Source organism: Gorilla gorilla, chromosome 5, assembly GCF_029281585.2.
Source record: "Gorilla gorilla gorilla isolate KB3781 chromosome 5, NHGRI_mGorGor1-v2.1_pri, whole genome shotgun sequence".
NCBI lineage: Eukaryota > Metazoa > Chordata > Mammalia > Primates > Hominidae > Gorilla > Gorilla gorilla.
In genome coordinates this window covers 93,455,334-93,469,562 of record NC_073229.2, presented here as the reverse complement: position 1 = coordinate 93,469,562, position 14,229 = coordinate 93,455,334, and the positions used below count along the sequence as shown (strand labels likewise).

The window sequence follows — 14,229 nt, the reverse complement described above, 5'->3', positions numbered from 1 at the left end:
TTTTTATATCAGTTTGAGGAGGTCATATAAGCTTCTCTAAATTATATGTCATGTGCATGATCTGAAAAATATGTAGCAGCATTTCTTCAGCATGAGAATAGAAAGGAAGGAAAGGGACATTATGTGTCATACGCCAGGATCCCATGCCTTCTCAGGGGATATTTCATTTCAGCCTCATGCCATCCCCTTTGTGGCAGACATTATTTCAGTGTCACAGAAGAGGACCTTGAAGCTTAGAGAGCTTAAGTAACTTGCTCAAGATCATAACAATAACAAGTAGCAGAGCTGGGAATGGAATCAGGTCACTTGACTTGAAAGCTAGTCTTCATTCCAATGTACCACTCTATTGTCTTACTGAACAAAGAATAAGATAGTTTAAGTGAAGGAATAAACCAAAACAATTATTTCCAACTGGTCAGAAATTAAGTTGCTGTACCATAATTTCCAACCTTTTATGATTTATAAAAAATAAGACATGAGTTAATCGATAAGTTTTCAGTTTGAACCTTTATTTAAGACATATTGAACCTCCAGTTATTAGTTTAGCAATATTGCAAGGACAATCTAGGAGTGGCAAGGAGAGAAAGATGAAATTTGTCCATCCACATATCCACATGTCTGTGTCCACCTACTCTTCTTCTTTTTTTTTTTTTTTTGGCAGAGTCTTGCTCTGTCATGCAGGCTGGAGTGCAGTGGCACAATCTCAGCTCACTGCAACCTCCACCTCCTGGGTTCAAGTGATTCTCTGCCACAGCCTCATGAGTAGCTGGGACTACAGGCGCCTGCCACCATGCCCGGCTAATTTTTTTTTTTTTTCCATTTTTTAGTAAAGACAGGGTTTCACCATGTTGGCCAGGCTGGTCTTGAACTCCTGATCTCAGGTGATCCACCCGCCTCAGCCTCCCAAAGTGCTGGGATTGCAGGCGTGAGCCACTGTGCCCAGCCTACTCTTCTTGACTATAGACAGAAGCACCATGCTGCTACCCAGCGTAGGGAACAGCTGGGACGGCAGTGTGAGGATCCCACAGAAGAACTGTGGGTAATAGCAAGCAATGGTTTGATGTTAACTGGCAGGCATGACAGAGTTTGTTAATTTCTGTTACAAACTCTCTGTCTGAACTTTTTTACTGATGTCATCTCACCCATCTTATTTCATACTCTTGTTAACCCCTTAGATCTCTGCATGGACTAGGAGAACCATGTGTGAAAATCAAGACTGATGTAACTATTCATAATATAATAGCAATTTTGCTAAGTCAGGAAAGCTTAATCTGGAAGGAGAATTAGAATTTACATTTCCCTGCCTAAGAAGTGGGATGACTTTTGGGTCAAATGAGGTTGGTGATTTCTTGGAAAGGTATATAAGAATATGAGCATATTGTCCCTGCCTGTGTGATGCTCATGCTCTTATTTAAAAGCAGTTTTTGTGCACCTCATTCTCTGTTTTGGTAAAATCCAGGTTTATTTTTATACCTGCAGACATTATCCCATTTCAAGGTACTGCATTCTATTTTTTTTTTCTTTTTAGAGATGAGGCCTCACTCTGTCACCCAGGCTAGAGTGCAGTGGCTCAATCATGGCTCACTGCAGCCTTGACCTCCTGAGCTCAAACAACCCTACTACCTTCTCCTCCTGAGTAGCTGGTAATACAGGTGCACACCACCACACCTGGCTAAATGTCTTTTAAATTTTTTTTGTAGAGATGGGGGTCTCACTGTGTTGCCCAGGCTGGTCTAAAAGTCCAGGCCTCAAGCAATCCTCCCATCTTGGCTCCCCAAAAAAGTGCTAGGATTACAGGCATGAGCCACTGTGCCCGGCCCCATATCCTATTTTATTACAAATGAAACAACAAAAAAAATCTGAATTGTGTTTCTTTTTGAACTTTCAATCAGGCTGACAAGGATAAAGCTCTTAGCAACCAACTCCCATCTTGCTTAATTCTTTTATTGATTATTATTATAATTTGTTTTGGGATAACTGTGCAGAACGTGCAGGTTTGTTACATAGGTATACACGTGCTATGTTGCTTTGCTGCACCCATCAACCCATCATCTACATTAGATATTTCTCCTAATGCTATCCCTCCCCTAGGCCCCCACCTCCCGACAGGCCCTGGTGTGTGATGCTCCCCTCCCTGTGTCCGTGTGTTCTCATTGTTCAACTCCTACCTATGAGTGAGAACATGCGGTGTTTGGTTTTCAGCTCCTGTGTTAGTTTGCTGAGAATGATGGCTTCCAGCTTCATCCATGTCCCTGCAAAGGACATGAAATCATCCTTTTTATGGCTGCGTAGTATTCCATGGTGTATATGTGCCACATTTTCTTTATCCATTCTATCATTGATGGGCATTTGGGTTAGTTCCAAGTTTTTGCTATTGTGAACAGTGCTGCAATAAACACAGCTGTACATGAGTCTTTATAACAAGCTGAGTGATGTATAATCCTTTCAGTATATACCTAGTAATGCGGTTGCTGGGTCAAATGGTATTTCTGGTTCTATATCCTTGAGGAGTCATCACACTGTCTACCACAATGGTTGAGCTAATTTACACTCCCACCAACAGTGTAAAAGCCTTCCTATTTCTCCACATCCTCTCCAGCATCTGTTGTTTCCTGACTTTTTAATGATCACCATTCTAACTGGCATGAGACGGTATCTCACTGAGGTTTTGATTTGCATTTCTCTAATGACTAGTGATGATGAGCTATTTTTCATATGTTTGTTGGCTGCATAAATGTCTTCTTTTGAAAAGTGTCTGTTCATATCCTTTCCTCACTTTTTGATAGAGTTGTTTATTTCTTGTAAATTTGTTTAAGTTCCTTGTAGATTCTGGATATTAGCCCTCTGTCAGATGGATAGATTGCAAAAATTTTCTCCCATTCCATAGGTTGGCCTCAGTTCTGTTCCATTAGTCTATATATCTGTTTTGGTACCAGTACCAGGCTGTTTTGGTTACTGTAGGCTTGTAGTATAGTTTGAAGTCAGGTAGCATGATGCCTCTAGCTTTGTTCTTTTTGCTTAGGATTGTCTTGGCTATACAGGCTCTTTTTTGGTTCCATGTGAAATTTAAAGTAGTTTTTTCTAATTCTGTGAAGAAAGTCAATGGTAGCTTGATAGGGATAGCATTGAATCTATAAATTACTTTGGGTAGTTTTCATGATATTGATTCTTCCTACCCATGAGCATGGAATGTTTTTCCATTTGTTTGTGTCCTCTCTTATTTCCTTGAGCAGTGGTTTGTAGTTTTCCTTGAAGAGGTCCTTTACAAACCTTGTAAGTTGTATTTTATTATCTTTGTAGCAATTGTAAATGGGAGTTCACTCATAATTTGGCTCTCTGTTTGTCTATTATTGGTGTATAGGAATGCTTGTGATTTTTGCACATTAATTTTGTATCTTGAGACTTTGCTGAAGTTGCTTATCAGCTTAAGAAGATTTGGGGCTGAAATGGTAGGGTTTTCTAAATATACAATCATGTCATCTGCAAAGAGAGACAATTTGACTTCCTCTCTTCCTGTTTGAATACACTTTATTTCTTTCTCTTGCCCAATTGCCCTGGCCAGAAGTTTCAATACTATGTTGAATAGGAGTAGTAAGAGAGGGCATCTTTATCTAGTGCCGGTTTTCAAAGGGAATGCTTCCAGCTTTTGCCCATTCAGTATGATATTGGCTGTGGGTTTGTCATAAATAGCTCTTATTATTTTGAGCTATGTTCCATCAATACCTAGTTTATTGAGAATTGTTAGCATGAAGGGTTTTGAATTTTATCGAAGGCCTTTTCTGCATCTATTGAGATAATCATGTGGTTTTTGTCATTGGTTCTGTTTTTTATGTGATGGATTACATTTATTGATTTGTGTATTTTGAACCAGGCTTGCATCCCAGGGATGAAGCCAATTTGATCAAAGTGGGTAACTTTTTTGATGTGCTGTTGGATTCAGTTTGCCAGTAGTTTATTGAGGATGTTTACATTGATATTCATCAGGGAAATTGGCCTGAAGTTTTATTCTGAGCAAGCTCAAAATGTTAGAATCAGTACAACCTCAAAATGTTAGAATCAGTACAACCACCGTCTAAGCAAGCTCAAAATGTTAGAATCAGTACCCTGACCCTCCCTGCCCTGAGCTACTTATGAACTTTGAAATCTATTTATCTTTCTTTACGAGACCACTCATAATGGCCACTTATCATGGTCATTGAACACTCTGACCAGAAAGCACAAAACATCACTTAGTCAATGCTTTGTCCTCAAATGTCATCAGTATTGTTTTTCTTTTGCTGCTTCAGTCATAGCTATCTAAAAAAAAAAAATCACTAGGGTCCAGTATCACATCATTTGCTTTATGCCTCTATGTGCTTCATATGGTCCCAGAGAAGAATCAAACTCTCTGCTATTCACCACAGGCCCCACTCCATGGAAACCATATGCCCAGTAACATTTCTCCATCTTCCTTTACCAGAAACCTTCACTTCCCTAATCTTCTAACCTCATTGTTCCCTTAGGAACCCATGAGTTTTGAAGTCTTTTATCATCTCCTCCTTCCTCTTCAAAGACCAACCAAAACAGCTGACCCATCCTGCAGTAAAGGAAGGCACAGATATACCCTTCCATGCTAATGAGTCATACTCAATTTCCCTGTAAGTAGTCAAACCTGGATGTTCATGTAACTCTCTATCTGAACTATATTATATGCAATATGGACCCTTTACATATTGTTGTCTAGTTATTTCATCACTACTGGCTTCATTTTTATAATGATTTACTTTGGAATATTATTGGTTTTAGATTAGACAGGTAAGGATGCTTGTCTGTTTTACATATTCACTGCCATGTGCATGTAAATCATTTTGTTTATCTGTACGCCTTGTGGAAATAATAAGACTAAGTAGGAAATAGGCTAAAAAAGGGTGGGAGTGGGAGAAGGAAGAAAGAAAAGTTTTTTATTTTAAGCATTTCACTACAAAATGACTTCACAGGTTTGGATACAGATTTTGGGACCTCATCTGGTGCAGCCTAGACCTCCTGCCAGTGCTTGGGAAAGAGAAAAGAGGAGCTTGGCCCTGTTAGTGATGCTACAGAACAGCCACAGGATTCTCACACACTGATATAACAAAATTATCCATTTAAGCACTTTCCTTTTATCCTTCCATTTAGTGAAAGAGTTTTATTGTAGCTTGTTTTGTATCACGATCTTGTGATTTCCCCCCTCTGACATAGAGCTGTAAGACTGTCTTAGAGCCAGGCACAGCCAGAGACAGAAAGATGAGAAGAATGTGCAGGCACCAAGAAAGTGGTTTCCTAGCAACAGTAACTATTTCAAAGGTTTCATAACTCTTGTGTCCTTCCATTTCCGTAGCAATGCGGGGAATAGTAAATAGTGTATTTTGTTATCTGTTTAATTCAAATAAATTCCAATCAACCAATGATGGATAAATGAAGAAACACCTCTATACTCATTGTATTCAATTCTGTCTTATTAGCTCTTAAACATATTAGCTTCTAAGATTTAGGTTCTGTTGCTAAAAGTATGTAATGTGATGAATCAGATGGCTTCTTTTTTTTATTCTTATTTCCTCTTTTTGTCTTTTGTTTTTTTCTCCAGAGAGATTTAGTAAAGTAATTCAAAAGAAAAGTTATTCCAGAAGAAGAAACTGTATTTTCAAGAATATAAATTTTATAAAGTTTAAATATTAAGATTTTAGGTCTGAAGGTCATAACAAATAGTTATGCAAACATTCCAAATTTTTTTAGTGTGATATAATTGATTTGGCAGGACACAGTAATCATTTCTCCCTTTTCTTCTGATTTGAAATGATTGTAAAATTGGACCCACAAAAAGCAAAGTCACTTTTAAAATAAATTAGGCTCCATACACAACACATTAAAAATATCACGGTTATAGTATTTCACTTATTTTCTCCTTCTTAATCTTCAAGGCTATATTCTTCCCCTGTGTAGATCCACCTCCTCCACAGAAATAATAAATATGGGTAAAGCCTTCTGAATTCATATTGGGACAGTCATTAAAGACCAAATTATGTTAGTGTCTGTCAAAAATACATAGAAATAGAAATATATATATATCCAGTCTCTAAATTAAAAAATATATATTTTACATTGCTTATATATTTTAAGAAAGAAAAGCCCACAGGAATTTTAGTGAAGCAAATATTTTAAAGTGAAGAGCAGTAGAGATAAAACTGTATTTCTAGGATCCAAGTGTAAATTATCAAGTAGATTAATAGATATAAATCACTACCTAATGTTTTACATATAGCTATCTATTCCATTTTCTTTGGTATATCTTTATGAAATTATTGTTCAGTGGAGGCACAGAGGATATGGGAAGATACTTCTCTTCTCTTGGACCATGGTAATGTCAGGGCAATGTGATCACAAGTAATCTGAGATATACCCATTGCTAGTGTCAGGCAATATACCTTTAGAAGGTCAAAAAGAATTTCAGTGTTCCAAATGAGGCCTCCTATGATATCTTCCTTGGGATCTGTAAAATCCTTCTAAATAAGGTGTTTAAATGAAATCTTCCTCTAGGAATTCTGAAGCAGACTTGCCCTATACCTGAAATCTGCTCTGTGTATTTACAGTACTGTTATAGGGTATTTTTAAGGTTCAATTAAAAAAAGAAATATGTGATTTGCCATTTCAGTGATGGAGATAAAGAGTGTTATGACACTCTGCTGTTAATTTCTTTGCTATAAAATTATTCAACTTGAACTAATAATTGAAAATGCAACAACAGAGATGTATCCATATTTTTATTTTCCATTAGTACAGAAAACATGTATTTAGAGACACCTACTTTAGCAGAAGCATTTATTATATGATTGATTTAATTACTTGTAAATCATTGTTTTTGACAGTTAATAGTCCAATTAGCAAGTATGAAAAAGTTCTGAGGGAAATCTAGAATTTTTGTGCCAAGTATTTTTCTTCATGTAAACAGCAAACATTTGATAATTAGCCATCATAATATCCGCCACTTTAAAACCTGCATATTTTGATGATAGCTTAAAACTATCTATCAAGCTTATTCTGAAGAAAAAGAGAAGCTTATATAGTGATGCAGCACTGTTCTACTCCTAAACACCTAAGGTATTAATATCTTCTAAAAACTGCATGTAGGTATATCATCATGTATCTTACTTAAAGCCTGAAATACTTCATCCTTAATCATCAATCAAAAACATATTATGTGTCTACTCATTTAGAACAATCTTGTTACTTAATTATTAGCAATAATATTAATATAGAAGACCCATAAGATAGTTATAGTTGGAGAACATAAGCTAAATTATTATTCAATTTCCTCTTAATTTCTACTCCTTTGGTCTTGGAAGATTTTTAATGCTGATATTCTAAGTAGAAATTTGCTAAGGGAATAGTAAGGCTTGGCAACTGTAAACGACATCAGACTTTTTAAATGCTAAAATACTCTCCTCCCCTTGCAATGTGAAGTTACTGTTAATTGGTCTTCATTGATTTTCTACATAGAATGTTCTTAGAATACATGTGGGTTTATTACGGACATCTGTATCTTATTAAGACATTTATGCAGCCAACAAATATATGAAAAATAGATCATCATCACTGGTCATTAGAGAAATGCAAATCAAAACCGCAATGAGATACCATCTCATGCCAGTTAGAATGGCGATCACTAAAAAGTCAGGAAAGAATAGATGCTGGAGAGGACGTGGAGAAATAGAAAGGCTTTTACACTGTTGGTGGGAGTGTAAATTAGCTCAACCATTGTGGAAGACAGTGTGATGATTCCTCAAGGATCTAGAACTAGAAATACCATTTGACCCAGCATTCCCATTACTGGGTATATACCCAAAGGATTATACATCATTCTCCTATAAAGACACATGCACACATATGTTTATTGCAGCACTGTTCACAATAGCAAAAACTTGGAACCAATCCAAATGCCCATCAGTGATAGACTGGATAAAGAAAATGTGGCATATATACACCATGGAATGCTCTGCAGCTATTGAAAAAGGATGAGCTCATGTCCTTTGCAGGGACATGGATGAAGCTGGAAACCATCATTCTCAGCAAACTAACACAGGAACAGAAAACCAAACACTGCATGTCCTTATTCATTAGTGGGAGTTGAACAATGAGAACACATGGACACAGGGAGGGTAACAACACACACCAGGTCCTGTCAAGGGTGGGGGGCTAGAGGAGGGATAGCATTAGGAGAAATACCTAATGTAGATGACAGGTTGATGGGTGCAGCAAACCACCATGGCACATGTATACCTATGTAACAAACCTGCACGTTCTGCACATGTATCTCAGAACTTAAAGTATAATAAAAAATAAAATAAAATAGCTCAGAAATATTGTTCTTCCCATCTGATAAATCAGGTAAAAGCCTCTAGTTATCTCTGCACATCACTGCAAAACTATAGGGTTTATACTCATACGTACACGTGTTTTTTTGCAATGTGCACATTGCAGTAAAGTTCTCAAACAAGCTAGATAATGCAAAATGACAGAGTAGACTGTTTTCTCAAAATGACTAGCATGGCACTATGTCATGTGTGTTTTTGTCACCAGTCATCCCTAGAGTAAATGCTAAAATGACTCATAAACCTTATAAATACTCTCAGTGCTTGCAAGCATTCAAAATAATTTTCACACAGGTTGGAAAACAACATTTTATTTCTAAACAACTCAAGTCTGAAATCTCTCACTGTCCTGGATGGATCTGGTGCTAGTTAGTGTCTCCATTCATGAAATATGACTTATTTCTTCCCCTACTACTGACAGTGAACCTCAATCATGATCCAGAGAAATGCTGATATGATAATACCTCTACAGTTCTTGGAGATAATCACTGCCTATCATGTCTCACTGTATACATTTTTAGTATTTTTCTAAGAGTAAACATCCATATCAAAAGCAACAATCCATAGTAATCACAACCAAAACTTAGTATAGAGACAAAAGATCTAAGCATTCATCTTCAATGTTTTCTGCTTAAAATAGTATTGGTTAATATATGCAATGAGGGTGTGCTGTGTGAAGAAACATGAGTTAGGGAATAAGCTTAAGAACTATCACTGCATTATGCTCATGAACTGTGTCTTTAAAACTTACGCCTCTATGCCCTCTTATTCACTATTTTTTCTAACAGACTTATTTATACAAATCACTCCATGCAGCTTCTTTTAAATCTATTCTTCCTGGCTTTTGACACCTCTGGTTGTGTTTTTCCTGGCATAGTCCCATCTGTTCTAATCTGTCACTTTCAGAGTGCTGGGGGCTCTCCCAAGCTGTGTCTTAAAGCATTCCTTCAGCTTTGATTCCCAAGTGATTGTCAATGGAGGAGACCAGCTTTAATCTGAACATCAAGATATTAAAAGATCATTCTTGTTAGCAAGGAAATACCCTTCCAACCATCACTGTTCTCTATCACAAGAATGCTTCTCACCTCTCTCCGAAGAATGCAGTGGACCATGACTATAACAAAGCCTTGCAATGAATCAAACACAGCAAAAAGTATTTGAAATAATATGGAGCGTTTATCTGTCATGGCCAGAACCGCAGACATCCACGTCAAAGCCAGAAGGGGCAACACCACGCAGGAGCTCCAAAGAGACGCCCTGTTGAGACCAAGAAAGTAACATTACGTAGCTGTACATCACACCCCAGCCCATAGCCAAACCCCCATTCAACAAAGCATTTTTGTATGTGGTTCCAAGACCATTAACTTGGAAACCACAAAGCAGATGACATTTGAGAGTCTTATTTATTTTTTTATATACTATCCCACAATAGCTATAAAGACAGTTGCCAATTATAAATATTTAAATATACTCTCTGGTCTTGTATTAGAAAACACAATTTTTTTTTCATCATAGCATTTTCTCACATGCACTGTAAAAGATTTGTAACAAGAAGATGTAAATGATTGGGACTAACATGGCGTTACTGGCGGTGGTGGCTGACAAAGCTGTTGTTGAAACTACTCCACACTTGGCACATTTGAGCGTCAAACCGCTATGAGGCTCACTCATCTGACTGCAAACAAACAGAACACCCACAAAAAGAACAAAATATTGAATTGTCACCAAAAAAAAATTGCTGCTGCAAGTTAGCTTTTAAATACGATTTCATGCAGAAAAGTATATTTATCAAAAATGAATGCTCTAGGTTGTTGTAAAGATGCATTTATACTACAAATTATCTTTGTAACATTTACCTTTTAATATGGGCCTTTGTTGCATGCAAAACATACTTCCATCATTACACCATAAGTGGCCCTTGTGTCTATTGATCAAAGTTGCTCAATACACTGAGTTAAACATAAGCATGTGCTTCTGTAGACACACAGTGAAAACCCTTTATTCAGACCCCAATAATCAAACATGTGGGGACTCCTAGCCCTGAGAATGTTCATTGTTAATTGCAGAAGGCATATATATCTGTGAAAACCTTCTGAAATGTAAATAATTATCTCAGAAGTCCAACATAGGAAGAAATGGATTTTAGGAGTCTTCAATTATTTGTTGAAGATGCAATTTTTTTTCTCAACAGATTCATATTTTGAAATTTCTTATAATATGTATCGCCCACATTTTAGGATGATCTGAATATAGGGGCTGATGAAATTTGATGAAATATTAGTTGATAATAAAAGAGTGATAGGTTTCTGCTTTAATAAAACACATTTAACATAGTCATTAAGTTCAAAATATTATTTCTGAACATTTGTCATAGACTCCAACCTCCTAGCATTTAAATGGTCTATTCTTGTCTAGAGGATTTTGCACATAAATTCAGATTCAAACAATTCATACTCCATCTACTACATTATAGAAGCAAAGTTACATTATATGGAAAAACTTTACACACATTTTGCTTTAGAAAACTGTACCTTGAAAATTACAGATTTATTAGAAAATAAACCATTTAGGAAAAACCAAAAAGAAATTACTTGAATTAAAAATTCCAAACAACTTGGAATAATGCTCTGAGGTGTGCATAGTCCATTCCTATGTGGTATCTATGTCTAAAATGATTACTCTGTAGGTTTTCTTAAAGAATCTTATAGCGGAGTTGCATTACTATGTGTATAAGAAAAGTGGCAGAAGAGAGAAAGTTGTAAGATGCTCATAATTTAGAACTCTGGTTTATTTTAAATAAGGGTACTCACTTGTGAATAGTGTTGATATGAGATAATAAATCTGAAAGTGATTAATTAAGTAGATTGATCAGCAGATCCTGTGAGAAAAATCAAAGCTTTCAGACATGAGTGTGGGGGTGGGGAATATGACACTAAATCCCTCGCTTTACTGATCCACTCCAGGGCACATGTAGTAGCCAAATGTGTCCAAATGTTTCAAAATAATATGTAAACATTAGTCTATCCAGTTTAGTTTAGGAATGCCTTAACGGACACGCCGATGTGTACATGCCAAAGGAGTACATAGCCTAGTATTCTCCACAGTGGCTGCACATCAGCTGTCTATCTGGCCCCAACCACAAGACTCTAATTTAATAGGACTTAGGCATCTGCCTTTTTTAAAGCTCCATAGATTATGCTGATGAACAAACAGGAACAAGTACCACTTCTCTAACTAAACATTTGCATTTCTTTAATCTTGTTAAATCTGATCAGATTAATATGAAAAAGGCATGGATTAGTTATATATTGTTTCCTTTATCACGGAAGATAGGCTGTATGGTGTTCACACTTCAAACACTGATGCAGTTGTCTTTCTTAATCTAAGAATATGTTGCCTCTAGGCTCTGAAACAAGATCGAAAGCCAAATATTACTAAAAAATAATTTTAAGTACATAGTGTAAGTATTTTAGACCTGCAAACTGTGATTTAATCTAAGTATGGGCCTGTCTGAAAACAAATTTTAAACCATTACTTAAAATGCTTATTTGTCTTTATTTGATATTTATTTGAGTCTAACTGGAAGATCTATGCCTACTTCCCTTAGTCAGGGCTAACTGTTAAAAACTATGCTTGATGTTAACTGGTAGGACACCTTTGGCATTCTATTACTGGATGTGCATGAAGTAGAATAAAGATAAGTTGCCTAGAGACATGTAATGTTTTTTCCTAGTTTACGTGACCACTATAGAAATTAATATAATATGAAAAACACATAGTCTAGATGCTAAATTGAGTTGCTGCATTGAAAAATGAGATCTTGTTTCTTTATTATAGAAGAAATTATTCATTTATAAAATTAAAAGTTCAAACAGTAAAAAAAACCTTGAGTTGTCCACACATTTAAATTTAACCAATATATCCACCAGGGCACCAGGGTAGGATCACATTACAGAAGCAAAGTCACATTAAATAGAAAAACTTTACAAACATTACTCTTCAGGTAGTTCTGTCTGCTCCTGTTATTACTGTGGATCTTAAAATCTACAGATTCTAGTTTCCCTTCTCCATGTTATTTTTCCTTTTTCTTTAAAGAAAAAAAGTCTGACTGATTTATTGTTAATAACATAAAATATTCCCTGGAAAGGAAATGCGCCAGCCTCTCTTTAAAAAAAAAATCACATGACATTTGTAAAGGGTACTAGTAAGTCATAGTTTCCTTAGTTTCAGGTACATAAGACAAAGAAGTTTAAGGCAGTAGATAAGAAAATTCCACTGCAGATAAAATAGAGAAACTTAAATTTTCTGCTTAAGATGTTCTAAAAATATACATGCCATTTTAATCCTGATTTTATTCACTCTATCATTTTATTTAATATGTGTTGTATTTACAATAAATTCCTTCTTGGTAAACTAATGGGTACTAGGCTTAATACCTGAGTATAAAATAATCTGTACAACAAATCCCTGTGACACAAGTTTATCTGTGTAACAAGCCTGTACTTATACTCCTGAACATGAAAGTTAAAAAGAAAAAAGAAAAAAGAATTTCAGTAGAAAAAATATTAATATAGTTTGTGTATTATAAAGCTTGTTAAACTATTGTATTATTTATTAAACATTCACTTATTAATTCCTTATAAATATTTATTGAGCACAAACTATATGGTTGGCTGTTTCTAATAACTGATTATAAAAAAGAAGAAAGGGAACAAAGAAACAGAAAAAATGAGAGAAGGAACATCTTGGTACAATATTTGGTTTTTAATAACAACCTAGTTGTAAAACAAATGCTTGATATATGTATATATTCAAATAAGCTGAAATGATTTTTACAATTAGGAGGATTGGTTGTCAAGTCGACCAATTAGTTTCCTGCTTAATGTTTCTTTAGTTAGTTTTGATTATTTCTTCTTCACTGGGGACTGTTCTTCACTGTCTTCACTACTTTTCTGTGAACTAAAATTATTCAAACCTCTATAGCTTCCAAAAATTTCCTTCAATCACACTTTGGAATGGAGTACAAATTTCAATCTATATTTGCTTAAGCTAAAAGAGTACTTTATATTAGAAATATAATTTGAAAACCCAAAATAATTAATTTGTTAATAGTTCTTTTCTGCTTTGGACAGTAGCTAACATTCTGCTTTTATAACATAAGTTAACATTTCTGTTTCTCTAGCAGTGGCCTTTGAACCAGAAAAACACCCACTCAGTTTTGCCAGTGAAACATATGTAACTTCTAAGAATATGTTTAGAATAACTTATTTGTTAATATGTAGATTGGAATGTATAATTTCTAAATTCATAATATGACACTATTGTCATTTCTTCTAAACCTATACAATCTCTTATAAAGAGCTATATGAATTAAACTGGGCTTTACACATAAAATAATTAAATAAGAAAAAATAAGGGTATTCACTTGTTTTTTAAATTTTTTATTAAATTTTTTTATTAAATCCTCAACATCATATTCATTTCGATGATCTCATCTCTTTTTATGACCTTCATGTCTTGGATGGTGGAATCATGGATTCTTGATTGACAGTTAGAGACCTTCAAAAACAACCTAATCTGTTCAGGTTGGCTTCTCAGAAGAGCAGCCACTGTTGAGTGAATGCTTGCTGTATGTTAGATACTCTAAAGTGTGCTTTATACACATTATATTTTCATATACTCTATGAGGCAGGAGTTATTTTCCCCATTTAACAGATGAGGAGACTGAGTTGCAAAAAGTAACACGCTCAAAGGCACACAGACACAGCTAGTAAATTGCAGAGCGTCATCTTAACCACTAAAGAGTCCCATTTTATTGTTGATGTTGTTTAAATTATGTAAGTTT

The 14,229-nt window shown here is 35.4% G+C and overlaps 1 protein-coding gene across 2 annotated transcripts in view; it reads right to left on the bottom strand.

Moving 5' to 3' along the window:
* The window catches only part of ADGRB3 (adhesion G protein-coupled receptor B3), a 755,063-nt gene that overhangs the window by 39,654 nt on the left and 701,180 nt on the right, over nt 1-14,229 (bottom strand). For both annotated transcript variants that reach the window (XM_019029897.4, XM_019029899.3), the window contains 2 exons: nt 9,961-10,059; nt 9,470-9,641 (listed from right to left, as the gene is read on the bottom strand). In XM_019029897.4, the coding sequence (XP_018885442.1) occupies nt 9,470-9,641; nt 9,961-10,059 (271 nt within the window). The remainder of the gene's footprint in view (nt 1-9,469; nt 9,642-9,960; nt 10,060-14,229) is intronic.